We start from the raw sequence: 26,412 nt of genomic DNA, 5'->3' as shown, positions 1-26,412 counted from the left end.
AGACATTTGGTAAAGCTTACCCCTAGAAGAGGCAATTAAAAGTCTTGAACAGGGACTTCCATGGTGGCACAGTGGTTGAGCGTCCGCCTGTCGATGCAGGGGACGCGGGTTTGTGCCCCGGTCCGGGAGGATCCCACATGCCGCGGAGCGGCTGGGCCCGTGAGCCATGGCCGCTGAGCCTGCACGTCTGGAGCCTGTGCTCCGCAACGGGAGAGGCCACAACAGGGAGAGGCCCGCGTACCGCCAAAAAAAAAAAAAAGCCTTGAACAACTTCTTTTTCATAGACTTTCATTGGGTTACGGGCACAAAAGTTGGATGAAGGCCCACCAAAAGGAGTAGCAGAAGAGGCTCTAGTAAATCCTCCTATACTTTTGGTTGGGATCCCAAAGGACTGAATGTTTGGAACAAGGGTGAATCAGAAATTCACCCACTCTCGGGACTTCCCTGGTGGTGCAGTGGTTAAGAATCTGCCTGCCAATGCAGGGCACACAGTTTTGAGCCCTGGTCCTGGAAGAACCCACATGTTGTGGAGCAACTAAGCCCGTGTGCCACACCTACTGAGTCTGCGCTCTAGAGCCTGGGCGCCACAACTAATGAGCCCATGAACCACAACTACTGAAGCCCGTGTGCCTAGAGCCTATGGTCCACAACAAGAGAAGCCACCACAATCAGAAGCCCACGCACTGCAATGTAGAGTAGCTCCCACTCGCCGCAACTAGGGAAAGCCCTCACGCAGCAACAAAGACCCAACGTGGCCAAAAAAATATAAAAAGGAAAGAATGAAAGAAAGAAATTCACCCACTCTCACAGGAACTGTAGTTCAACATCAAATCATTTCAATCCTTGAATTTGGATTATGGTGATTTCAGTGTTAGTGCCCCCTAGGTACCTGCAATAAGCAATCAAAAATTCTTTTTAGAGACTATCATACTAGTCTTCAAATTATTTATATAAACAGTTTTTCAAATAAATTGTCCAGCACCCAATTAAAAATAATTAGACACACAAGGAAAAAAGACAGTATGAATGAGAACCAACAACAAGCAAATGCCCTACATGGGGACCCAGATACTGGCTTTATCAGGCACAGACGATAAATGAATATGCTTATGTTCAAGGTGATAAAGATAGATTGAAAATTTCAATAGAGAATGAGAAAGTATAAAAAGGACCAAATAGAAAGTCCAAAACTGAATATTATAATAAAATTAAGAACTGAATGGATAGATTTAACAGCGTATGAGACACAGATGAAGAAAAGAATTATGAACTAGAAGATAAGTCTATAGAATCCAGATTGAAGCACAGAGACCCCCAAGAAAGGAAGATTACAGGGAGGGTAAAAGATGGTAAAATCCAATGATTTCCTACAAACCCCAAGCATGATTTTTTTTTTTAAGGGTGAAAATAAAGGAAAGCTTTTACAACTAGTCATAGTAAAGCTAATTACAAGAAGAAAAAGATAGTAAAGAGAACAATAATTTGCAAGTTTCTTAGGACACCAAAGTCACCATATACAAATGAAAAGATTGGTAAATCAGACTACATTAAGATTAGCATTTTTCATCAAAAGATGTCACACTATTAAGTGAAAATGCAAGCCACATGTTAGGAGAAGATAATTGCAACACAAAAATCCAATTAAGGACTTATATCAAAGTTTTTCTTAAAAAACTGATAGAAATCAATAAGAAAATAACTCAGTTTTTTAAATAGACAAGAGACTTACACAAACACTTCACCAAAGAGGTTATCCAAATGACCAATAAATGTGAGAAAATTAATCAACTACATAAAAAACCATGTAGTAACACCAGATTGCTAAATTTACCAGATGTTTGCAAATATGTGAAGCAACCAGAACTCTCAAACACTGCCAGTGGGAACATAAATTGTAACAGCCACTGTGGAAAAGAGGTGAGCATTATCTACAAAAGCTGAAGTTATTTTTCCTGCTATAACCAGCATTTTCATTCTTAAGTATCAATATATACCCAGCTGATAAACATACATTTCTTATGTGCCAAGAAACATATACAAAAATGTGTCATTATTCATAACGGATCAAAACTTGAAACTGCCCATCAACAGCAAAATGGATAAATTGTTGCATGTTCATACTAGGACAGTCAACCCAAACTATAACTATGTACACATGGATCTAATAAGAAAAAGCTTTAGCAGAAGAAGCCAGACCCAAAAGAATATATACTATGTGATTTGTTTATTTAAAGTTCAAAAATGAAACAGTGGTTTCATGGTGTTTGGGGATGCATATCTAGATGGTAAAACAAAGAAAAGCAAGAAAGTGTTTATTATAAAAGTATAGGGTAATGGGATTAACTGTGGAGGCTGAAAGGTGGTAGTGCTTTGAAAGGAGAATTTAAGTGAGGCTCTGGGAGGCTTTCAGTGTTCATTAAGCTAAACCTTAGGGAAAAAAAAAGAACAAGCAATAGAGTGAAAAATAAAAAAGTACTCTGGGCCCTTGAACGTTAATGTTTAGTTTCTTAAAAATAAAAGATCTAAAGTATATATGGCAGGACTTCCATGGGGGCGCAGTGGTTAAGACTCCGCACTCCCAATGCAGGGGCCCTGGGTTAGATCCCTGGTCAGGGAACTAGATCCCACATCCATGCCTCAACTAAGGAGCCATAGGTAAGGAGCCTGCCTGCCCCAACTAAGACCCATTGCAACCAAATAAATAAATATTTATAAATAAATAAATGAAATAAATATGACAAAATATTAAGTTTTAGCGAAGTTTAGTGATGAATACATGAATGTGTGCTCTTTTATTTTCAGGGAAGAAATGGAGTTAAGCTGATTATTTTCAGATGGCATGTCTATGGGCCAGTGGTGTCCAAAGTTGAAATGGTAGTATATGTTTCACTAATGCCAGCTTAAACAGATTTTTTTCCTTTAAGTTTCTGTTTCCTGTGCTGATGTTTCCTGTGAAATCAAACAAGAAGGATCTACTCTCTGCAAAGTTTTCCAAACCTTCTTGACCACAGACAGTTCGGTTTGTTTTTTTTGTTTTGTTTTTTTTTTTGCGGTATGCGGGCCTCTCACTGTTGTGACCTCTCCCATTGCGGAGCGCAGGATCTGGACACGCAGGCTCAGCGGCCATGGCTCACGGGCCCAGCTGCTCCGCGGCATGTGGGATCTTCCCGGACCGGGGCACGAACCCGTGTTCCCTGCATCGGCAGGCAGACTCTCAACCACTGTGCCACCAGGGAAGCCCCTGTGTTTTTTTTTTTAAACATAATTATTAGTTTGATAAACAGTACCTCCCAATAGAATGAGAGAAATTGAAGACAGTGAATTAAAAAATTAACGTATTACCCAGGGGAGGTGTTCTTTTTCTATCCATTATATTCATTAAGTTATTTAAGTAAATTCTTTGTCATTATCAATATATTTTACTAAGACACACCCACAGGTCAAATTGCAAGGTCTTTGGCCTGATTCATAGTTGTAAGAAATGTATAGACCTATGTCACTTTCATGGATTATCCCTGTTGGTCATTTGAAGTAATGGAATCTAGTTATAGTTGCCCACATAATCATAATTATGGTCCTAAGTAGTAGTAGGGAGAGTAAGGAGTAGTGGGAATCATAGCAATATTTTTTTTGAGATGTGTGCTAAAATTGTTACATCTAACTCATTTAATCCTCACAGCCATTTTATTATCCCTATTTTATGAAAGTTAGAAAATTGCCTAAGTAGGAATTTTATACATATAGAGGTTTCGAATGTTAAATGATAGAACCCTAGCTCAAACAATGGCCTATATCAGTGGTTTTCAACTCTCAAGGGTGGTTTTGTTCTGACCTTGGGCAATGTACGGAGACATTTTTGGTTATGGCTACTGGCATATTAGTGGGTAAAGGCCCAGGATGCTATTAAACATCCTGCAGTGCACAAGGCAGCCCCCCTACAACAGAATTGTCCAACCCAAAATGTTAATAGTGTCGAGATTGAGAAACCTGGTCTAGATGGTTGAGATTTTAAGATTTAAGAGAATACTTGTTTTCATTGTTCAGAGCTGGGTTGTTGTTTTGTTTTGTTTTGTTTCGGCCGCTCTGCGCAGCTTGTGGGATTTAGTTCCCTGACCAGGGACTGAACGCCCACCGTCGGCAGTGAAAATGCGGAGTCCTAACCACTGGACCGCCAGGGAAGTCCCTCAGAGTAGTTTTTAAACCTTTTTTCTGCCTCTTTCTCGTTCACCTGGATCACACACCTCCATTTAAAACCTCCTTTGTTACTTTGCAGTGATTATCTAGGGGAGGGCTTGAGAATACAATTATATTGTGTGTCAGTTTTCCATGACATATTAAAGGGTAGGCTTTTAGGAAAGGAATTCTGTAGATTTACAGAGGAAATTGATATAATAGTTTTGGCTTTACCCAGTTACTCTGCATATGCCGTATTTATTATGTACACAGACACACTTGTTTAGACATATACGCAGCTGCCTGCCTCTACCATGCTCTGCTGAGTGCAACCTCTGGCACGTAAGGCTTAAGGGCATCATAAGAGATCGTAACCTGTGCCTCTGGAGTATGCTGCTGCTTCTCCTAGTTCAACTAGGAATGACTGAAGAGACCTGCAAGACCTCCTTCACAAACTGCGGGGCATTTAAGTAGAACTCAGTACTCCTCTTAGGAGGAGGAGGACATCTGAATCCAGCGGCCAGTGAAGAAGAGTAGACAAGAGAAATTGCTATCCTGTGTCTAAATCTGTGCTTAAATAAAATTTTAAGTTGGGTTATTAGTCACTTTAATTGAGATGCTTTTGTTTTAATCAAAATTTAAAGAAAACCCCCATCTCAGAACTCCATTAGAACATAAGTTCCTAAGGGCAGGGACTTTTTCTGGGTTTTTCCACTGCTAAATTCCTAGTGCCTAGAATGGTTCCTGGCACATAATAGACCCTCAGACATATGTCTTGAGTGAGTGGGTAGATGCATGAATGAAAGAGTAACTAACAACTTTTTATTGTATAACTTAAGACCGTACTTTTGTTACTTTTTATCTCTGCTGTGGCAGGCATGCATACCTCAGCTATAGAGAGTGGCACTAAAGGGTATATTTTTGAGCATTCTGTGTGTGTCCTGTTATACCACATCCAGGACTTTTAACGTTGCCACTTTTTAAGTGCTTTAAAGCAAGATGTGAAAAGAAGGATAGGACTGATTATAGGAAGAGATAATAAGAGAACAAGGGAGACACAATTAAATCTCTTCAGAAATAAAGCCTGGAATTACAGACATGAAAAGTTGGCCTTAGGCAACAGCAAGTGGCTGGAGTCAACTGGAGGAGGAAGGATGTGCAACTTGCCTGAGGAGAGATGAAAAATGTTTGTTTTTTTTATTTATTTATTTTTTAAATTTTTTTTTAACTTTGGCTGCATTGGGTCTTCATTGCTGCGTGCAGGCTTTCTCTAGTTGCGGCGAGCAGGGGCTACTCTTCCTTGCAGTGTGCGGGCTTCTCATTGCGGTGGCTCCTCTTGTTGCGGAGCACGGGCTCTAGGCACGCAGACTTCAGTAGTTGTGGCAGGCGGGCTCAGTATTTGTGGCCCGCGGGCTCTAGAGCGCAGGCTCAGTAGTTGTGGCGCACGGGCTTAGTTGGTCCGTGGCATGTGGGATCTTCCCAGACCAGGGCTCAAACCCGTGTCCCCTGCATCAGCAGGCAGTTTCTTTGAAGAAAAGATTGTTTTGAAGAAAAAGATTGATGAGAATTGACTTACCGTTTCATAAGCCACTCCCTTTTCAATCCTGTGGGTATGCCTGAGCACTGTATACCTCTTCACATGTATCTAACAGAGCTGCATTTTGATAGATGTGTTCATAATACATACAGATTATGTTAAGTTCATTTTTAGGTGGAAATTTACTAAGGTCAGTATATAACCACTGATAAATGATAGTATGTCACCATAGACCTATGAGTTATAGTCAGACTGTTGATTTATTGCTGTTCACTTTGCATTTTAGAGTTAGTTTGGGGGTACCACTTGTTTATATTATACTAGTCATTCCACATACTTTACCTCAGACCAGAACATGCTTCAAGCAAAATAACTACTGGGCCATGAGTTACCACTAGCATCTTTATGTTCTGGGACAGCATTCAAAATCCTGAGCATGCTAAGCAAGGCCAGTACTTGTCCCTCTATTTTCTAGTTTCCTATTTGACTACTATAATTAACACACAGCTGATAGTCCTTGATGATTCTCAGGGAGTTTCATCCTTTTAAGGATAAGGAGTATCTACCCTCAACACTAACAAATATATTAGCAGTACAAATCCTATTGCTTGAAGAAAATGACTGCCTGATGCTGACAGCATTCATATCCAAGATTGCTGGCTGACCGGTATGTGGACAGGTCTCATCACAATATGAGATGGACACTGTTAGTTTACAGTGTAATGTAATGTCACATGGTTAGTTTACTGTTGTGTGAAAATGAAAAGGTAGGTGCTCTCCAGCAAATCTAGCTTACCAAGCAGTCTTACTATAAAATATTCCCCCTTGACTCCCTCACTTCCTGAGAAATCATCTCCCAAACAACCCACTTGAAACACTTACGTATCTTAGTTTTGATCACGGACTACTGTTAGATGAAAATTATACTTGTTGGGATTTCTCTGGTGGTGCAGTGTTTAAGAATCTGCCTGCCAATGCAGGGGACACAGGTTCGATCCCTGGTCTGGGAAGATCCCACATGCCGCGGAGCAGCCAAGCCCATGAGCCACAACTACTGAGCCCGCGTGCCACAACTCCTGAAGCCCTGCTCTGCAACAAGAGAAGCCACCACAATGTGAAGCCTGCGCACCACAACGAAGAGTAGCCCCCACTCACCACAACTAGAGAAAGCCTGCACACAGCAACAAAGGCTCAAGGCAGCCAAAAAATAAATTAAAAAAAAAAAGTTTTAAAAAAAAGAACAAGAAAACTACAGTTGTTTAGAGAGATCTTTTTCTCACTTTTGCATGTCACCTTTCATTTTTGCTATTATCCACAATCACATCTTCAAGCATCTACCTTGTCTCCTGTTACAGACTGGATGTTTGTCTCCCTCTAAATTCATATGTTGAAGCCCTAACCCTCAGTGTGATGGTGTTAGGAGGCAGGGCCTTTGGGAGGTAATTAGCTTTAGATGAGGTCATAAGGGTGGGGCCCCATGATGGAATTAGTGCCTTTATAAGAAGACGAAGAGGCACTAGAACCTCATTTTGGACACATGAGGATAGAGGAGAAGGCAGATGTCTGTAAACCAGGAAGAGGGTCCTTCTTCCCCGAGAACCAAATCTGCTGGCACCTTAATCTTGGACTTCCAGCCTCCAGAACTGTGAGAAGTAAATGTCTGTTGTTTAAGCCACCAGTCTATGGTATTGGGTTGGTCAAAATTTTTCACTTGGTTTTTTTCCTTAGGATGTTACAGAAAAACCGGAACAAACTTTTTGGCCAACCCAATATGTTGTTATAGCAGCCCTACCAGACTAGACACCCACTCTTCATGTTCTGTTCTAACTAACCAATTTTACTGAGTCTCCTGACCAATGTCCAGCTGACAACACATGCTGACTTAATAATGTCATAATCCTGTTTAACTTATCATCTCTTAAGAAGAAAAAAGTTACCATGCATCACAATTCTCAGAGGATATATCCTCCCTGGCCTATTTCCATATTTCCACAGCCTTGTTAACCATCCCCAGAGGACCTTAAGATCAAGTTCCAAAACAAGTCTTAAGGGAGTTGTGTAGCTAGACATTCATTCATTTGGAGACAAATGTTCTTGCAGATTTGTGGCCATTCTGCTGATTGTTTGATTTTAATACTTCCATGTGAATATATCTAAAAAGCTTATGCACAATCACATGTTCTTTATGTCCTATACATGTGAAGTGTCCCATGACCATCATTTTGGGACAGCAGATATTCAATTCTCTTGCCTTTTGTGGTTCTCTCCCTAATTGCTTTGTGAGCTAATAACTTAAATACTTTCTTTGATATTTATGTTATTAGAATATAGATTTCTCTTAATTTTTACTTACAAACATGTCAAATACAGCTGCAAGTTTAAATGTAGCTATATTAGTTTATTGTACTCTTACTTATGTGCTAGAAACTATTATTTGTTTTACTTAGACTATCTCATTTAATCCTTCAAACAGTCCTAAGAGATAGATGTTATCCCCATATTAGAAAGAAACAGAAGTTTGGTGCAGCTAATTCATTTGGCCAAAGTCACATGGCAGATCTGGGGTTATGACTATCTCCAAAGCTCCTGTTTCAACAGCTACTTTATGATGTCCCTCAATCTGTAATCACTGGAATGCCTCCTTCTGCAGATGAAGGGACTAAGGCTTAATGAGGTAACTTTCTCACATTTACATACTGATTAGGTATAGAGCTGGGATCCAAATCCTGATTTTATGACTCAAGATTCCAGTGCTCTTTCACTTTCAGTGTTCCCCATACCCCAGGTAAACTTTATTCTTTGTGACTTATAAAGTGTTTCCCCCAAACCTGGTTCACTGGATGCTTAAAGCTGCACTCTAGGTTAGACACAGGGATTGTGCCTCCCTTGTTTTTAGATGATGAAACGAACTTGGGTTAAAAGAATTGCCTTTGTTTAAAATCAAGTGAGCAAATCTTTTGATCTTTAACCCAACACTTTCAACATAGCCTTCCCTACATAAAAGGTGTAAAAGGCATAGCTTTTTATACATTTTGTGTAGGGAAAAATTCTCCTTTGCTTTATGCCATTTCTGTTTGTTTCTATAAACCAACATATCACAAGTTGTATTTATTTAACCTTTCTGACTCATTTTAATTCTGGTCCCTCTCACCATAAGACAGTGGCTTGAATTTTCATATTATCCACATTTTTCGCATTTTCTACACAGTAAATCCATAATGCAGGAAACATCTCATTATGGCCCAGGTGATTTTTATTATATCACTCTATTATGTTCTTAGTGTTAATATAGATAATGGTGGTGAATATGCCAGGAAGTTGGATAGGACCTTTTGACTGGTTTACTTGTGTTCCTATACAGTAGCAAATTGGATATAGCTGCTGATTTTTAGAACCTTCAGTCTATTCTGGAACCTTATGTCATGTTGGTGCTCTGTTATATATAACCTCGCTTGTAGATATGCTTCTTGTAGTGCATTGTTGTATATTCTGGGTTGTATATAGTAAGAGTCTACTTTGGGCTTTTACTTTGAAGAAAACCTTTGCTTTTGTGTAGCATTTCTTTTCTTTAAGGCTGATTAACACCTACTCTTGTGTGATCATAGAATAGGCCTGACTTTGAAGTGACTTGTAGTCACGTGCATTTGAATGGCCTGAATTTGGAGATAGGGACATGCTTTTCTATGGTTGTCTAAAAAGTATTTGATCATCTTCCCCTCTTTCTAAGTTAATGTTTCTTGCTGAAAAGAAAGTATAATGAAACACTTGACCCTTGGTTGGTAAGAACTGGACTTGTTGAATGGTCTTTCATATCCATTGGGAATATGTTGGAGAGTGTGCCATCAGTTCTGGCACAAATATATTGTACTATAGTATCGTAGTCCTCAGTCCTCAAGTTTCTAGCCATTCAGCCTTGATCAGTAGTTGTCCAAGTCCATTCTGGTTGACAACTCTTTTGTGAGTATGAATACAACACGTCCCATTTTTTACCAATTTCTCCCACTAAATCTAGGGTGAAGACCATGTATTTCAGAACTTTGGGAGCCACTGTGATTCTAGAAAAACCATTTTGCCATGTGAGGCAATGACTGTTCAAAATGGTACTCAGGGGATTTTGTCTGTAAAATAGAATATTTAGTCAATCACTGTACCGGACCACTTTCTTTATATTCTAAATAAGAATGTCTCTGTGTCTGGTTACAAGTAACCTTGAAGGTGTGAGCTACTGCAGTTACTGGAAAGCAATTGTCATTGGATTTGAATGGAAATCTTGTAAGCATCTTGCCTCCAAGAGGCGCCTCCCCTCCACCCTGAGTCTTTCTGTATATCAAAAGAACGTTTCTAAGGTGGGCATTTATTAGACTGAACTTTTAGAGAATTAGTAATTTCTTTTGACACATAAGAAATAATAAATAGGGAATTCCCTAGTGGCATAGTGGTTAAGATCTGCCTGCCAATGCAGGGCACACGGGTTCAAGCCCGGGTCCGGGAAGATCCCACATGGCGCAGAGCAACTAAGCCCGTGCGCCACAACTATTGAGCCTGCGCCCTAGAGCCCTCGAGCCACAACTGCTGAGCCTGCAAGCCACAACTACTGTAGCCCGCGTGCCTAGAGCCCGAGCTCCATAATGAGAGAAGCCACTGCAATGAGAAGCCTGCGCACAGCAACGCAGAGTAGACCCCACTCGCCACAACTAGAGAAAGCCTGCACACAGCAACGAAGACCCAATGCAGCCAAAAATAAATAAATAAATTTATTTAAAAAATAATAATAATAAACATACTATATTGATAGTCAAAGTAAATACTAGTATTACAGTGTTGTGACATTCCCCTTAGGAATAGATATCTCAAAAATCCTCAACTGTGTCCCCGCACTTCTGCTTTTTTCTAGAATAAGGACCTCACCTCCAACAGTTTTCCTGTGGCCATGAAATTCTCCCCTGCTTTATTTCGTTTTTATTTGTTCCTTTAAACCAAAGTACCTACAGTAGTAGGAGGAAAAACAAAAGTAATAACCCTTCAGAGTTAAAAAGGTCTAGAGGAGTGCAGAATCATGACTATAGTAATATTACAAGGATTTCAGTCAGCTAGAGGCACAACCAGTCAGAGAGGATACAGTACATTTATATGAGAGGAATGTGTATCTTTTCTGCATAAAACTTAAAACGTCTTAACCATTAAAACATGAAATGCCTTACGCTAAATTGTATATATCTTGTAGAAAGAATGCTTACCTGTGGTTCGGTCAGCGTTATTTTGCACAATAAAGAAAATAGATATTTTGAGAAAATCATTAAATTTCTTTCAGTAATTTTGCCGCTTTTGCATTTTCCCATCTGGATGCAGCTGAAAGTACCCATGGCGGACAAGCCTGGTAACACAGTGAATTTCCGGAAGCTACTACTGAACCGTTGCCAGAAGGAGTTTGAAAAAGATAAAGCTGATGATGATGTCTTTGAGAAGAAGCAGAAAGAACTCGAGGCTGCCAGCGCTGTAAGTATTTTCATGGAAAGACAGTGCTTGTGCACTTCAAGTATTATCAAATAGAATTTTCAGGAAGCTGGCTACAATATCTTCCTACTACTTCAGTAGGTGCCTGTGGCCTTTTCTTCACGTGGAAATATACTGTATTGGTGTTTAGAGGAATGCTTTACTCCGTTTAGTGCCACATGTAAGGGCAGCTCAACCTTCTAAGATAGGGATTCAGAACCTAGACTTCAGAAAGGTCACTAAATTCCAGAAATCTCCTGAAATGGATGCACACTTACAGGTATAGTTTTGTTTTCTGAGTAGGTCTGTAGTTACTGTCAAAATATCAAAGGGTATCCCTGACCCCTAGAAAGGGTGAGGACCATGAATCCAAGCGTATTGTTTTTTTAAACAAGAAATTTATTTAAACGACAAGACGCTTGACTTGAAGGGAAAACTATCTAGGATTCATTTCTTTTAGAGTAATTTATCCCTACTTAAAGACAGGTTGCCTTACATGTAACAGCTACGTACAAAAAAGTTATAAAATTGTCCTTGGTTTTACAATGATACATGAAAAACATTAAAATTCTCCAATCGAACAAGGTATGCAAGAGTTTTTATGCTGGTTTTTTTTTTTTTCGTTAAATTGTGAGAGCAAAATAACTTACTGGAATTAAAGATAAGAGCTGAATGAGCATGCTACTAATGGAGAAAAGGGGGTATTTTCACAGAACCAGTATTTTTCCCCATCCCATCTCCATTTGATGTCGATCAAAACATACCATTGGCCATTTAGTTTAAAAAAAAAATGCAATAAGCTTGTGCATATACACCAGTTACTTTATGTACGATAAAGGAATGGGGAAGGGGATAATGAAAGAATAGAGAAACTATACTGTAATAGTCAGGATGTGGTGGAACCAAATTGCGGTTTTCTAATTGAGAACGTCTTCTTGGTCTGGAGGAACAGAATTCTGGAGTAAAGTAGCAGGTTTCCTCTTTAGTAGACACCTCCTGTCTGCTGTTGGAACACATCAATTGCATCTTCATCCTCCACTTCCAACTGTGCAGGTGTGTCTGTTTCATTGATTGGCTGCCCATCAAATTGGGACCTGATCTGCCTCACTGACAAACCCTGTCGTTCACAGTAGGCTTTCATTAGTTTACTGAATGGTGCATGCCTCTTAATATTAAACTGCACCATGGAACCATCCTGCCCTGCCACCTGCAAATTAATACAGTCATTGTTCTCCATCTTGATTCTTTCCTTGGGCTTTTCATCAGCCATGGTGAGCACTGGAGTCTCCTCAGCTGCCGCTTCACAAAAGAGGTACCAGGTCCGCCCTGAACAAGCACACAAGCAGCACCGGTCAAGCGTATGTTTTTAGCATCTATTATGCAGTACCATTTTCATCATCAAGATTCTGTTATTCTTCCTTACACAATAGCCGGAGGAGAGGACAAGGCTTCATGATGAACTAGAAGAAGCTAAGGATAAAGCCCGGCGGAGATCCATTGGTAACATCAAGTTCATTGGAGAACTCTTTAAACTCAAAATGCTGACTGAAGCCATCATGCATGACTGTGTGGTGAAGCTGCTAAAGAACCATGATGAAGAATCCCTCGAGTGCCTGTGCCGCCTACTCACCACAATTGGCAAAGACCTGGACTTTGAGAAAGCAAAGGTAAAAACCCCAGATCTCAGAAACCTCCGGCAGGGACTCTTTGTCAATTGCGGAAGAAGTAGACTGTCAACACGAGCGTCCATCTCGCCCCAGCAGTCTAGGCTGCCTGTTTTTCTTCTTTTGCCCTTCTCATTGTTATTGTTGGGCCATCATGCTCCTTACCACATTTTCATTAACGTCAGAAGTGAAGAGGGTCCCAAATTATATAAAAGCCAATTCATGAATTGAGATTATTTGTCACTTGTCCTTTTTCTGCATGACTGTTTCACAGGTCATTTGTATGTGTATGTATAGCAAATTGTGGACAGAAATTTTGGAGAGAAAAGCTACTAAGGGCCAGGACTGAGGGTAAGACAGAAACAAAGAAGACACGATAGCTTTCTCAAGTTTATGCTCTAATAGAGCATTAGCGACAGAGCTGTCTAACCATAATATAAGAAATCATTAAAAGTATTATAATTCAAATATAGCATGGTACTTTCCAAATAACGGGTAGGGAAATTAGAAATGCATCAAAGAAATAATGTTAGAAATGTTTCATAACATCAGAATCAGCTAGGATTATGTTTGGCTATGACAGAAAACCCCAAATATCAGTGTGTTATACAAGACTGAGGTTAATTTCTCAGCCATGTAAATGAAGTTCAGGGGTAAGAAGTCTGAGGCTGGCCTGGTGGCTAAGCGATGATAAAAAATTTCAATTCTTCCAGCTTAACATTTTGTCATCGCTAAGGTGTAGCCCTTGTCCTTACTGATCTGATAGCCTAGAAGGTTGGAAAGGGGCAAAGGACCCAGCCACCCCTCTCTTAAGGTTCCGAGGAGCTGCAGTATGACATTTTCATCTATATTTTGTTGGCCTGTGACTGTGACCAGCTGCCTGGAATATGTAGCCTTTATTTTGGGTGTCATGTTCAATTAAACATTCTACCCCATGGCCTTTTGGCTATAAGTTGTGTTTATAGGCCGTTTAAAATTCTACATGGTAAAACTACATTTGAATTCCTCAGCCAGGAATACTAATGATTTTGTATCCTGCAGCCACGTATGGACCAGTATTTTAATCAGATGGAGAAAATTGTGAAAGAAAGAAAAACCTCATCTAGGATTCGATTCATGCTTCAGGATGTGATAGACCTAAGGCTGGTAAGTAGAAAGATAAGCCTACCACTACAGTCTCTTTTCAGGAGTTGGCTTGGGGAGGATGTCCTAAGATTTACATGTATAATAATTTAATGCTTTTGCTGCCTGACTCTCAGAACTTGAACTGACAAACTTTCGTGAGGGAGTTATGTGAAAGGACAAAGGGCATATACACCTACCTGTCTGTTACTTGTTTCTTTTCTTTATTCTGATTTTCAAACCACATTGCAGTTTTGAAATCAGGCATTCTGTGGTCATTTAAATTTAGTCTTAGCATGCTAAATAATCAGGAAGGCTCATCTTCAAAGTGAATATATTTAACTTCCCTAAGCCTTACATTTTAGCCTCTGAAATGGTGATGTTGCCTACTTTGCAGATGTGTTACGAAGATTCACTGAGGTAATTATGTATCGTGCCCAGCTCAAAAGAGATGTTCACGTTTTCCTCTCTTTTTCTTACCGTATACCCTCTTGTTCTGCTGATTTTTTTTTTTTTTCCTCATTTCTCATACCAGGTGTAGTTTTTACCACTACCACCTCTTTTCCCTTTTCCTATATTAACTCCTACAGGGAATATACTGCAGCTGATGCTAAGCTAGAGGAAGTGAATATGGGTCCCCCCTCTTCCCTGCCCTGCGCCCAGACCAGATGGTATTGATGACGATTCTTTATCTTCCTAAGCCGAGATGTGACCTCAGGATCCTTCTTATTAGCAAAGCCACTACCAGTTGATCAGAATTTTGAATGCTGATTTCAACCTTTTTGCCATTCTTGCCTCAAGCTAATATAAATGTTAAAAACTTCTCCGCCTGTTCCTTCAGTCACTCATATTGGTATCAGATGTTGAGACTCTAGCTGGGAAGGGAAGTAAAGGGAGAAGTGTAACTCTAAGGAGACAGCTTGTTTTGTCCTTAGCGGAGAGGATAACCGGAGCTCAGAGCGGTGTGGCATTTTGTGTAGACACCAGAACCTTGATATGGGTGGGAGAAAAACGCTAGTCATCCTCGATTTAGAGCCCCAATGGAGTGTGCTATGAACTGAGTGGCAACATACCAGACTAAGTCAAGGCCAAAGAATCCTGATCTTCGTTGATTCCTCTTCTCACTCCTTTCAAAAATACAAAATGATAAAATGCATAGATAGGTAGGAAGGTAGGAAGGAAGATAGATAGATAGTTTGGCCAGTCTTTCACTCTGTCTTTATCCATCAGCTATTGGAATGCTCAGTATACAGTAGCTCAGGGTTGATTGAGAAAAATTTAATTATTTGGCTGTAATGAAAAACTGGCATAGTACCAGATTTTATATGTATTTTATACTTTTCCAGCAAAGTATAAAACAGATTCTCAAAAATTTCATTTTTATTTTCCTTTTTATTTTTAGTTATCTGGCTGATAACTTCATTTTCTCCTTTTATAGTGTAATTGGGTATCTCGAAGAGCAGATCAAGGGCCTAAAACTATTGAACAGATTCACAAAGAAGCTAAAATAGAAGAACAAGAAGAGCAGAGGAAGGTCCAGCAACTCATGACCAAAGAGAAGAGAAGACCAGGTGAGGGGTGCAGTCCACCACGCATTAGAGAACTTGGGAGTTTTGAGGGATAGATGTTTAAGAATTCTATTTTAAATATGAAATGAGAGCAGAAAGACTAACCCAAAGAATGGAGTGGTGATTGGTAAGTGAAGCAGCTTCACCTGGAGACTGGTTGTTGAGTAAAAGCAGAGAATACAGGAACTAAACATGATTTCTTTGACTACTTCAAAGGCAGTAATCAACAAGACTTTATTGAGCATCTTCTGTATACTCAGTATTGGTGAGAGATATAAAAAGAAGTAGAAGATATAGCTCCTTCCCTCTGAAAGCTTTCAGTTTATCGGGAAAGCCAAAACTAATAAAGGGTACATTTTCAAGCAAATGGAAGATGCTATCAATTATGAAATGTATTCTCCACTAAGGCTATTAAAATTCAGAAGAGGAGAGGTAGAAACCTGGAGGAAATCTTTATTTGAGGAAGGGGCACTTGAACTGGGTGTTGGTGGATGGACGATATTTGGAAGGGAAGGAAAAATTTTAGTCATGAAATTAAAATAAACATATACTGGAAAGAGGAATCAGTAAGCCTGATTAGAGTAAAATTTAAGTGTTCAGAAGGAATGGAAAAATGTTTGTCCAGAAGAATGGAGCCAGATTAGGAACTTTCGGCTTGATTTGACATTAAGGAGCCATTGTGTGTTTTTGAGCCAAAGGAGAAATGTCATGCTAGAGATGCATAAATAAAATGAGTCTGTTGCTCTTCACATGATGAATCAAGGGCTACACTGAACTCAGAAATGTTGCTGTTGCCTGAAATGCTATGTGGAGGAAGGTAAGATGAAAGATGAAATAGAAGGCATTTTACAGCTGAGAAAATAGAAAGTCTATTGACTGAGTTTAGGAACATTGGAAGAGGAAAACTTTTTCAGAAAGGAAATGATCTTCTTTTTTTTAAGCCTGTTCCTTCTAAGATGACATCCAAATGAGAATGCTCATTTTGTCCACTGTACAGTTAAGTGGTCAGTTAAGTGACTGGGTCATATTAGTAATAGAGGTTGAGAGCATAGACTGGAGCCAAGCTATCTTGATGTGAATTTCAGCTCTCCTGCATCCTAGCTGTATGACCTTGCACAAGTCACTTAATCTGTAAAATTGATCACATAATAGTACCTAGGATTTGGGTGAGGATGGAATGAGCTAATATAGGTAAAGTGTTCAGCGTAGCAACTGCCACCTAGTAAATACTCAATAACCATTAGCCCTTATTTACCATAGACACTGTATAGCTCATAGTGAAGTTCTGAGAGATGAATCCTCCAGGGAAGAAAGTGTGCTTTTCCATTTCACAGGAACAAGGAATAAGCAAGCCTGTTCATGATCATTAATACCATTTAGCAAAGAGAAAATCAAGAAATACGTGAGGATTGGAAAAGCTTTTGGACAGACAGTTTGGTGGTCTTTCATTCATTTATTCAATAAATATTTACTGAGTGCTTGTCACTTAACAGGAGAGACAAAGTCCCTTACCTCATGCAGCTTACATCTTACGGGGAGTGGGAGGTGGGGTGGGGAACAAATACATAAATATACAGTTTTGCCAGATAGATATGTTCTATAGAAAAGCTAAAACAGAGAGGGTGGGGGTAGGAGAGCAAGGTTTGATAAATAGAGGTTACAGTTTTAAATAGGGAGGTTGGGCAGCCTATTAAAAGTTGGTGTTTGAGCGAAGACTGAATGAAGTAATGAGTCATGTGGATATCTGGGGAAGATGGTTTTAGGCAAAGGGAATAGTAAGTACAAAGGCCCTGAAGCAGCCTTTTCAAGGATCAGCAAGGAGGCCAGTGTGGCTACAGCAAAGGGCACGGGGGGGAGAGTGGTAGGACATTGGGTCCGAGAGGAAGGGGGCCAGATTATTTAGAGTTTGTAGGCCCTTTATAAGGAACCTGTCTTTCTCTCAGAGTGAAATAGATAACAGAAGTGTTTTGGGCAGAGAAGTGACAGGACCTAACTTACACTTTACTAGGGTCACACTGGCTGCCATGATGAAAACGGGTGAGGGTGAAAGCAGGGAAGCCAGTGACGATGTTTTGATACCAGTCGAGGAGTGTTGCTGGCTTAAACCAAATTTGTAGTGTTAGTAGTGATTAGAAGGGGCTAGATGCTGAATACATTGAAAAGGTTGAACTGACAAGATTTGTTGACAGATTAGGTGTGACGTGTGAGAGAAAGAGGAATCAAGGTTTTCTGCCTCAGCAGCTGAAAGTTTGGAGAAGCAGGTTTTGGGGGGATGATCGAAGCATAGTGTGTCATATGACACCATTAAGTGAAATAAACTTTGCAATAAATTATTTCCATCTGATCTCTCCCAAAGTGTTCTCATCATTAACTCTATAAACATTAGATTTGGCCCTCCCTTGTCTAGCACTAAATCCCTGTTCATTTGTATCAGTTGGTTTCTTCTAGGTCAGTAATGTTTCATGAGAGATGGATACAAGCAAAGTACTTCTACTTGATACTTTCATGTTGTGGGTAGTAAAGAGACTGTCAGCAACGCTTTTACAATTTCTTTTGTCTTTTTCCTGGCTTTTGATTGGAGCTGCTGAGTTGAAAATATTGCTTGCCCTTTCATTGTCAAACTGATTTGAGACAGATGAGAGAGCGGCTCGCTCTGTCTTCCCTGCAGGTGTCCAGAGAGTGGATGAAGGTGGATGGAACACTGTTCAAGGGGCCAAGAATAGTCGGGTACTGGACCCCTCAAAATTCCTGAAAATCACTAAGGTGAGTGTGACATTTAAACACAACTTCAAACAGCCCCAAAACATGGCTCTCAAAATTATTTCTCATATGAAATAGCCATATTTGCAGATTTTATGGGGTGGTGGTTTTTTCATGCAGATGTATTTCTACAGCTCAGCATCATCAATAAGTGTATTCTTACCTACTTGTCCTGGCTTTAGTCCTTTTATTTCTATGAGTGTTTATTAAGGAGGACTAGGTTAATTAGGTTTACTAAGGCTTACTAATTGACTAGGTTAATTCTTAAAGGTATGAGATGCTGAGTATAAGAGAGATGATAACAAAAATTCTTGAGAAGTCATAGTTAATTGCAAGCTTTTATACATATATATATACAGTATATTCATACTGTATGATATAATATTCATACTGTATAATATATATACAGTATATTCTTAGCTCTGAGGAAGAAGCAGGTACCTGTCTAGGTCTAATCATGAAAGGAATGAATGGTTTGCTATATCCAAGGCATAAAAGAAATCACAGAGGACCTACCAGAAATTATTCTGTGATAAAGATTTAATGTATTCTCTTTCCTTCTCTTGAGAATCCATGGGCAGTAAGAGGAAAGAATTTTCTCCTAGCAGATGTTTTCAGCAGTGGAAGTTGATCACTATAAGTAGAATGAAGAACCTTGGAAAAGATAGAGAAAGTAGAATTACATTTTGTAAAAGTGGAAACTTGTACAGCCCAGTGAGTTTTGCAGATCACTTTCAAGTGTAGTTTGATCCTTACTTGTAATATTATTTACATAGTCCTGAAAATTGGCAGCCTGCCAGTAGGATAAAGACAACCTGAAGCTAATGTTGAAAGTATCAAATGGAAGAAGATGGGCTGTGTTGTTTGCATCTTTATGGTCTTGTCAAGGCATTGCTTCAGGATAGAACAGTCCCTCTCTGGGTCTCTTTTGATGTATCAGCTGGGATCCTGTTCTCTAAGACTCTGGTACATTCTTCCAGTTGTTTATGTCTCAGAGAAGGAATTCCATTTCTGAATACAACTTGATTCCCATCCACTTCCATTTCCAGCAAGAGACAGTTTTAACCAAAATCATTTGTCTGTGTTTTACAATATTGTTTCTGTGCATGGGCACTATGATAAGCCTACAACATTATTTCCTTAATATTTTGAAAAATATATAAATTAAAAAAAATAAATGTAGTATATATTCAGGCAGTTATACTGTAGGTACTCTATATAAACATCTCATTAAAAGTTCAAAACCATTAAGCAAATTCACTGTTAACTGTTAACTGTCATATAGCAAACAGTACCGTCAGAATATAGTAATACCTTTGTTACAAGGCACTGCTTTACAGCTTTTGTGCTGTGGTGTGCATTTTATGAGTAACTTGGATTCATTTGTACTGAAGTTGTGCTGGGAGAGTTAAACCTGCGAGATATCGGGCACCTTAACTCCCTGTCTTAACATTTCATCCTCTTTTGTCTTATTCCTCTTTGTTGAATGCTCCTATTCCACCTCTCCTTCCCATCCCCACCCTAGTTTAGGCTTTGCTAAAATGTGAAATCTTTGTGTCTTTCAGCCTGTTTTCTGACAGTCACTTGAAGAGATTAATGAGTTGACTTTGTAGTATTTGTTTACTCCTTTTTTTTTTTTCTTTTTTCCTTTTTTAAATCCCTGGGCATTATTGTAAGAGGGGAATCACTAGAAACTACTTATGTTTAGCAGATTGGCATTGCCGTCTTAGAGGATCTGAATGCATTCTCCAGACCAGTGGTTTCTAACTGTATTTTGTGGAAGCTGGATTCCAGAGAGTGCTTCAGGGGCCATGGGAATCCCAGTTTAATGCGAACAGCTCCCATTTATGTTTCTTACGTGCGCATTCCAGGCAAAATTTTGTTGTTGAAATTGGTTTTATTTCACGGTTAAAAAAAAAAGGTAGAGGCTTCCCTGGTGGCGCAGTGGTTGGGAGTCTGCCTGCCGATGCAGGGGACGCGGGTTCGTGCCCTGGTCCCGGAGGATCCCACATGCCGTGGAGCGGCTGGGCCCGTGAGCCATGGCCGCTGAGCCTGCGTGTCCAGAGCCTGTGCTCCGCAACGGGAGAGGCCACAACAGTGAGAGGCCCGCGTACCGCAAAAAAAAAAAAAAAAAAAGGTAAACTGTTCTTCTAGAATATTTCCTATTGTTGACTTGTGGTCACTTATGTTACAGCCCACAATTGATGAGAAAATTCAGCTGGTACCTAAAGCACAGCTGGGCAGTTGGGGAAAAGGCAGCAGTGGTGGAGCAAAGGCAAGTGAGACTGGTAAGTATGGAGTATCCCTTCTTGGGAGCCTGCATGTGGTCTATTAGCATTCACCTTACAGTGCTTTCTGCAGTCATTTCATAAACAATTTTAGGAAAATATCTATAGACTAATCATAGCTGGATTTACTGGTGTCCCACTCTAACATAATTTGAGCGTTTCTTCCTCAGTAAGAATCCTTAGGTATTTTGAATATTTAAAAAAAATTTTTTTAATTCAGTTAGGTTATTTAAAACTTTAATCTATTTGATTCCTTTGTTGCTGTTGTTATTGTTCACAAATTCAGTATAATTAGAAAAATTACTGGGACTCCAGGTTAAAAAGGGAAACTCATATTGCTGAGAAAAATAATATTATTACGCACAAGCATTTAATTTCAGGGAGTTGTGAAAGAAAAAAAGAATTAGATTAAAATATTTTTCAAAATCTTTGCCGAAAGTAGATTTTGAGAGATTTGGCTTTAGGACTGAAATATTTGGATCATTACAAACACATCTTAAAAGCTAAAGAAAGACCAATGGAAAAAATGTAAACTTCATTGTTAACCTCCTTCCCGTATTTCCCTTCTACTACGTAATTTTGACCTTTTTTCTTTTAAATTAGAAAAGAAATTGTTCACTTAAACTCACATCCATAATTTTATGTAAATGATATCACAGCATTTCTGTTAGTTAGCTTTTTTAAGTGAAATATTTTGTTTTGCTTTTGCTTGCCTCCTTCCTTCCTATATTTACCATTCCCATGCCCTACTTAGGATAATTTAATTATATTTTTAAAGGAGCAAATGGTTGTAGTGAACAAAGATTCCTAAATCCTTTTTTGCATACAAGATCCCTCTAACACTGTGCTTCTGAGAGTGTGGTCTGTGGACCAGGAGATTGGTACCACCTTATTAGGCTGGTTAGAAGTGCCTAGTCTCAGGCCCCACCCCAAGGAGGCAGATCAATTAGAAGCTGTATTTTAGTCATGTGATTTGTATTTTTTTCTCACTTCTCAATACCTATAGATGCCTTAAGGTCAAGTGCTTCCAGTTTAAACAGATTCTCTGCTTTGCAACCTCCAGCACCCTCAGGGTCTACATCATCCACGCCTTTAGAGTTTGATTCCCGACGGACCTTAACTAGGTAAGAAGCTCGGTCTGCACATTAACTCAAGACTGACCTGCTTGTCAGACTGTTTCTGTCTGTCTCTCTCTCCCTCCCCCCAAACACACACACACACACACACACACACACACACACACACACACACACACACAGATTATGATAATGCCTATGGATAGATTCCTTTCATCCCTAAAGTTGATTTTCTCCAAGATAAGGAAATTATAGATTTAGGATGAGGTGGAAGGGAAGGGCAAGTTATCTGACAAATATCTAATACTTTGCTCGACTAAGAAAGCCAGGCCCACCCAAAGAGCCATGGAGGCTTGTGTAGGGCTCTCCAAGGTAATGCCTCAGGATGCTCTAGGTTAACCTAGCACTCTCAAGCTGTGAGTTAAAGGGCATAACAGCCCACCCATATATTTCTCTGTCACACTGTCCTTGGAGTTATATTTGAGGTTGTCTTTTATTTTTCACTACTCTCTATATTCTACTGTCTTTCTACTTTCATTTTTGTAGGATTTATACAGTCAAGTGTTCCATTGACTAGTTTATAGAGAGTGGATGGGGACCTGTAATATAGTGACAGAGAATAAAATTTTTTCATGTAAACACTTTTAGAGCTGAGTTTCTTTAAACTGTCAAATTTTTGTTTTTTATTATAATTAGTATAACTAGTAGATTTTCTAAGCTGTATTACTATTCTCTTGGCTTTTGAAACAAAACATAGCACAGGTCAACTTTTTAATGATGGCATAGATTGCCACTGAGCATCGGTTGTGCTGCTGAGGTGTTTGTGGCTCTTTGCCCTGCTTTAGGTTTCCCCTGATGGCCCTGCTGTTTGAGTACTGTGTATGTTCTTTCATAGTGGTTAGAACATTGTCGTTCCTCTAGGTCTTCCCTCTTTTCTACTTTTAAATTCTCTGTTTCTGATCTGCCCTGGGCCAAGGACCTATTTGCCCAGCTGGTCAGAATTGTCTGAAAAAAGAGTAGGAAGATAGGAAGATTCTCTCTTAAAATGAACGAAGTGTGCGATTTTGGCTATTCAAAAACTGTTTCTACTACTTGGTTCTCAAATATTTTCCATGTGTTTGAAGTTTCTGAATAAATAAAGTATCACTGAAAGTTTTTAAGATTGTGATACCACGTTCTTTTGGTACTCTGTTTCCCTTTCACTCATTTAGCTCATACATTCATTACTGTCTTCTTTTTTCTTAAAAGATTTTTTTTAATTTAAATAAAGAATTTCCATTAGCATTTAAAATTTTCAAGTGGTATCCCTTTAACATTTAAGAAAAAAGTCGAACACATCTTAATATTCTCTTTAAAGCATGATTTTACTTGTTTATATAAATAATTACACTTTGAAATATAATTGTTGCCTCACACATCTGAAGTTATCTGTGAAAAATTCTTCTGCATACTTTTAGAAAGTCCTAGTGTTATTTTATAATTTGAATACAGAGTGGATGGGGTGGTCTTTAGTTTGAAAATTGTTGTTTTGTCTTTTAAGTCGCGGAAGCATGGGCAGGGAGAAGAATGATAAGCCCCTTCCATCTGCAACAGCTCGTCCAAACACTTTCATGAGGGGCAGCAGCAGTAAAGACCTGTTAGACAATCAGTCTCAAGAAGAGCAACGGAGAGAGATGCTGGAGACTGTGAAGCAGCTTACAGGAGGCATGGATGCGGACAGGAACAGCACCGAGGCTGAGCGAAGCAGAATCAGGGAGTCAGGTGAGAGGCTTTATATGAACAGGTACAGGTGAAGATTGGGCCCTTAAATTTGGAAGGGAAAAAATGCAAAGGAGACTTTGTGCCTGAGTAGATTTCAGAATCAGTATATGATAACAGCACACACGCCAGTGCCTTAAAAATTAAAGGGTATCTTCAGAATCTTATAACATAGTTCTCATTCCCCAGGTATCCCTTTGTTCAGCAATTTGTAAATTTTCCCCTCTCACTATTAAAAGTGATGTAAAAGTTAAAGGGTATCTTCAGAATCTTATAACATAGTTCTCATTCCCCAGGTATCCCTTTGTTCAGCAATTTGTAAATTTTCCCCTCTCACTATTAAAAGTGATGTAAAAGTTAAAGGGTATCTTCAGAATCTTATAACATAGTTCTCATTCCCCAGGTATCCCTTTGTTCAGCAATTTGTAAAATTTCCCCTCACTATTAAAAGTGATGATGATGAGGTCCTCTTGATGTATATTAAGCAGTGAATTTCTTAGAAGTTCCCTAAATTATACCCCAGTGTGCATTAGAGTGCCTGTCCTTTGTACAGCCCCTCAAATGTATGAAAATTCTGACACTCTTGAGCCACAACAGGGCAAACCAAAGAGAAAGTATCAGGTTGTCTTTTGTTACCTTCATCTTGGAACCTCTTTGGTTTTTGTACATGTTGAGCATGTATGTGCTTAGAGGACCAACTCAAATAGTGCTCTAAAAACTGCCTCATGTATTTAACCTATCTGTGTTTCAGTGTCCTCATCTGTCATATGGGGATAATAAGTGTACTAACCCTGTAGAGTTGTGGAGATTAAAAGTGAGGTTAATACATGTAAATACTTAGGACATTACAATAATAAATACAAAGTTTGCAAAAGGTATTAGATGTCTTGATGATGACAGTGATGAAAAATAGTTTTAAATCTTAATCCTGAAGTAATACTGGTTGTTTTACAACATTTTCCGAGCTTCCAATTTTGTTTCACTATTTAAATTGTGTCTCCCAACTGTAGTTTCTAAATGGATTTCACAGGCAAATTGAAATGTCTCCTCCCAACTGATAAAGACTTCGGATCTTTCAGTGGGGTTTTTTTTTTTTTTTTGAATTTTATTTATTTATTTTTTATATAGCAGGTTCTTATTAGTTATCTGTTTTATACATATTAGTGTATATATGTCAATCCCAATCTCCCAATTCATCCCACCACCACCACCCCGGATCTTTACAAGTGGCTTTCTTATCTGAGCTAGTTTATTTTGAGAACATAACAAGGTAGGGTGTGAAAATAATCTTGTGTGTAGTGAATAATGTAGCACAGCTGCCCTCTGCATGTTTATTGTCTGGGCCATTTGTTCATTTGCCACGTGCACCTGAGCACCTAGTGACTTCTGGGTACTCGACCCCTGCTCTTGGCCTTCAGTCTGCTGGATCAGGAAGAACTTTATCAAATAACCCCACGAAAGATGATATATAAATACAAACTGAGCAAAATGCTATGAAAGAAGGAAATGTATTTCTAAGAGAGTACTTAACAAAGGAGCTAAGTACAGTTGACACAGAGGGATGTTAGGGAAGGCTTCCCTCAGGTCTGAAGGACCAAGAGGAGTTAAAACAGGTTTGCAGGGAGGGATGGATGAGAGACAGAGAGAAAGATCATTTCATACAGCAGGAGCACCGTGAGCAAAGTATTAGTAGGAGGAACCATGGCGTATTCAAGCAGCTGCCAAAGGCCAATGTGGCTGTAACTCTGTGCACGGTTGTGTGGGCCTCATGTGCTCTTCATCATAGAAGCAATGGAGAGGAATCGAAAGACAGAAAGGAAATGGAGTATGATCTGGAAAAATGTTGAATTACTATGTTGTATACCTGAAACTAATGTGATATTGTAAATCAGCTGTACCTCAATTTAAAAAAAATACAGAAAGGAACAAAACTCTAATTATAAAAATTTATCATGTCCCTATACCTTGTAGCTGTTGTGGATTATGAAGTTACTTAGTGCATACCTACTCTAAAAAAATGTTTCTGTATTCTACTTTTAGGTAGCTTGCTTTGTCAAATTTGTATCTATTTTAATGCCTTTACTAAAAAAACAATGTAACAACACATAAATATTGTCAACCATAATCCTCCCATTTTAATGATAATTTTTGTTGTTTTTACTTTCTCACTTTTTTTAACCTCACTAGTAACGAAACCAGAAATTCCAGCAACGTCAGCCCCTGACAAGCCTGCCTTGTCAGAGGAGGAGATGGAGAGGAAGTCCAAATCTATCATTGATGAATTTCTACACATTAATGATTTTAAGGTAAATGAAATTTTTAAAAAAGAAAGCAACAACAACACAGAAAGCCCCGTGGCAAGAGACAGAGGAACTTGGTTCTGGTCTAAGTCAGTTATTGTGAACTGACGAGACTTAGAGTGAGTAAGCCAAGACTTACACAGTTCAGTTTGCACAACTTTGATGCATTTCTGCCAAGTACTCTCTTTTAAATTGATACTGTAGTTTACAAGATCAATGGTCTGGAAGGAAGAACGGGTATCAATCCATTCCCACTATGGAGTAACCAAATTGACTTTGATACTGATGAACAAAAAACAACACATTATCATTATGAGGAATTCCTGGCTCCTTATATATTACCTGTCATTATCTTTACAATCATTTTATCATCATTCTCATATTAACTTTAAAGTACAGCTGACATTACTTTTTCTTTATTTCATAAGTGGAAAACTGAGGCACAAAAGAGTAAGTAATGTGCTAGGGTCAGACAGCCTAAGTGAAACATTTCAAGATGTGGCTTTCCGTTTGCCCTTCTTTAACCTTAACCTTCTCCTTGATCTTCATTTTAAGATAGCAGTGAATAAGATATACGTACTGCCTGACTTCACGAGCCCTGTAGTCTTAAGGTAGAGACAGATCATAAACAGATAAATTCTATAAATAGTTAAACTGTAGTAGACCTATAGGG

At 39.1% G+C, this 26,412-nt stretch overlaps 1 protein-coding gene and 1 pseudogene across 19 annotated transcripts in view; one reads left to right on the top strand and one right to left on the bottom strand.

The window, feature by feature from the left end:
* The window catches only part of EIF4G3 (eukaryotic translation initiation factor 4 gamma 3), a 365,407-nt gene that overhangs the window by 300,857 nt on the left and 38,138 nt on the right, over positions 1-26,412 (top strand). For all 19 annotated transcript variants that reach the window (XM_067722978.1, XM_067722985.1, XM_067722940.1 and 16 more), the window contains 9 exons: positions 11,060-11,206; positions 12,634-12,870; positions 13,909-14,013; positions 15,428-15,560; positions 18,226-18,320; positions 20,512-20,605; positions 21,612-21,729; positions 23,222-23,442; positions 25,627-25,745. In XM_067722978.1, coding sequence (XP_067579079.1) covers positions 11,060-11,206; positions 12,634-12,870; positions 13,909-14,013; positions 15,428-15,560; positions 18,226-18,320; positions 20,512-20,605; positions 21,612-21,729; positions 23,222-23,442; positions 25,627-25,745 — 1,269 coding nt within the window. The remainder of the gene's footprint in view (positions 1-11,059; positions 11,207-12,633; positions 12,871-13,908; positions 14,014-15,427; positions 15,561-18,225; positions 18,321-20,511; positions 20,606-21,611; positions 21,730-23,221; positions 23,443-25,626; positions 25,746-26,412) is intronic.
* On the bottom strand, positions 11,598-12,548 carry LOC137216884 (small ubiquitin-related modifier 2 pseudogene; annotated as a pseudogene).

This window comes from Pseudorca crassidens, chromosome 2, assembly GCF_039906515.1.
Source record: "Pseudorca crassidens isolate mPseCra1 chromosome 2, mPseCra1.hap1, whole genome shotgun sequence".
Taxonomy (NCBI): Eukaryota; Metazoa; Chordata; class Mammalia; order Artiodactyla; family Delphinidae; genus Pseudorca; species Pseudorca crassidens.
The sequence above is the reverse complement of the archived record's forward strand: the minus strand, read 5'-3'. Positions and strand labels throughout refer to the sequence as shown.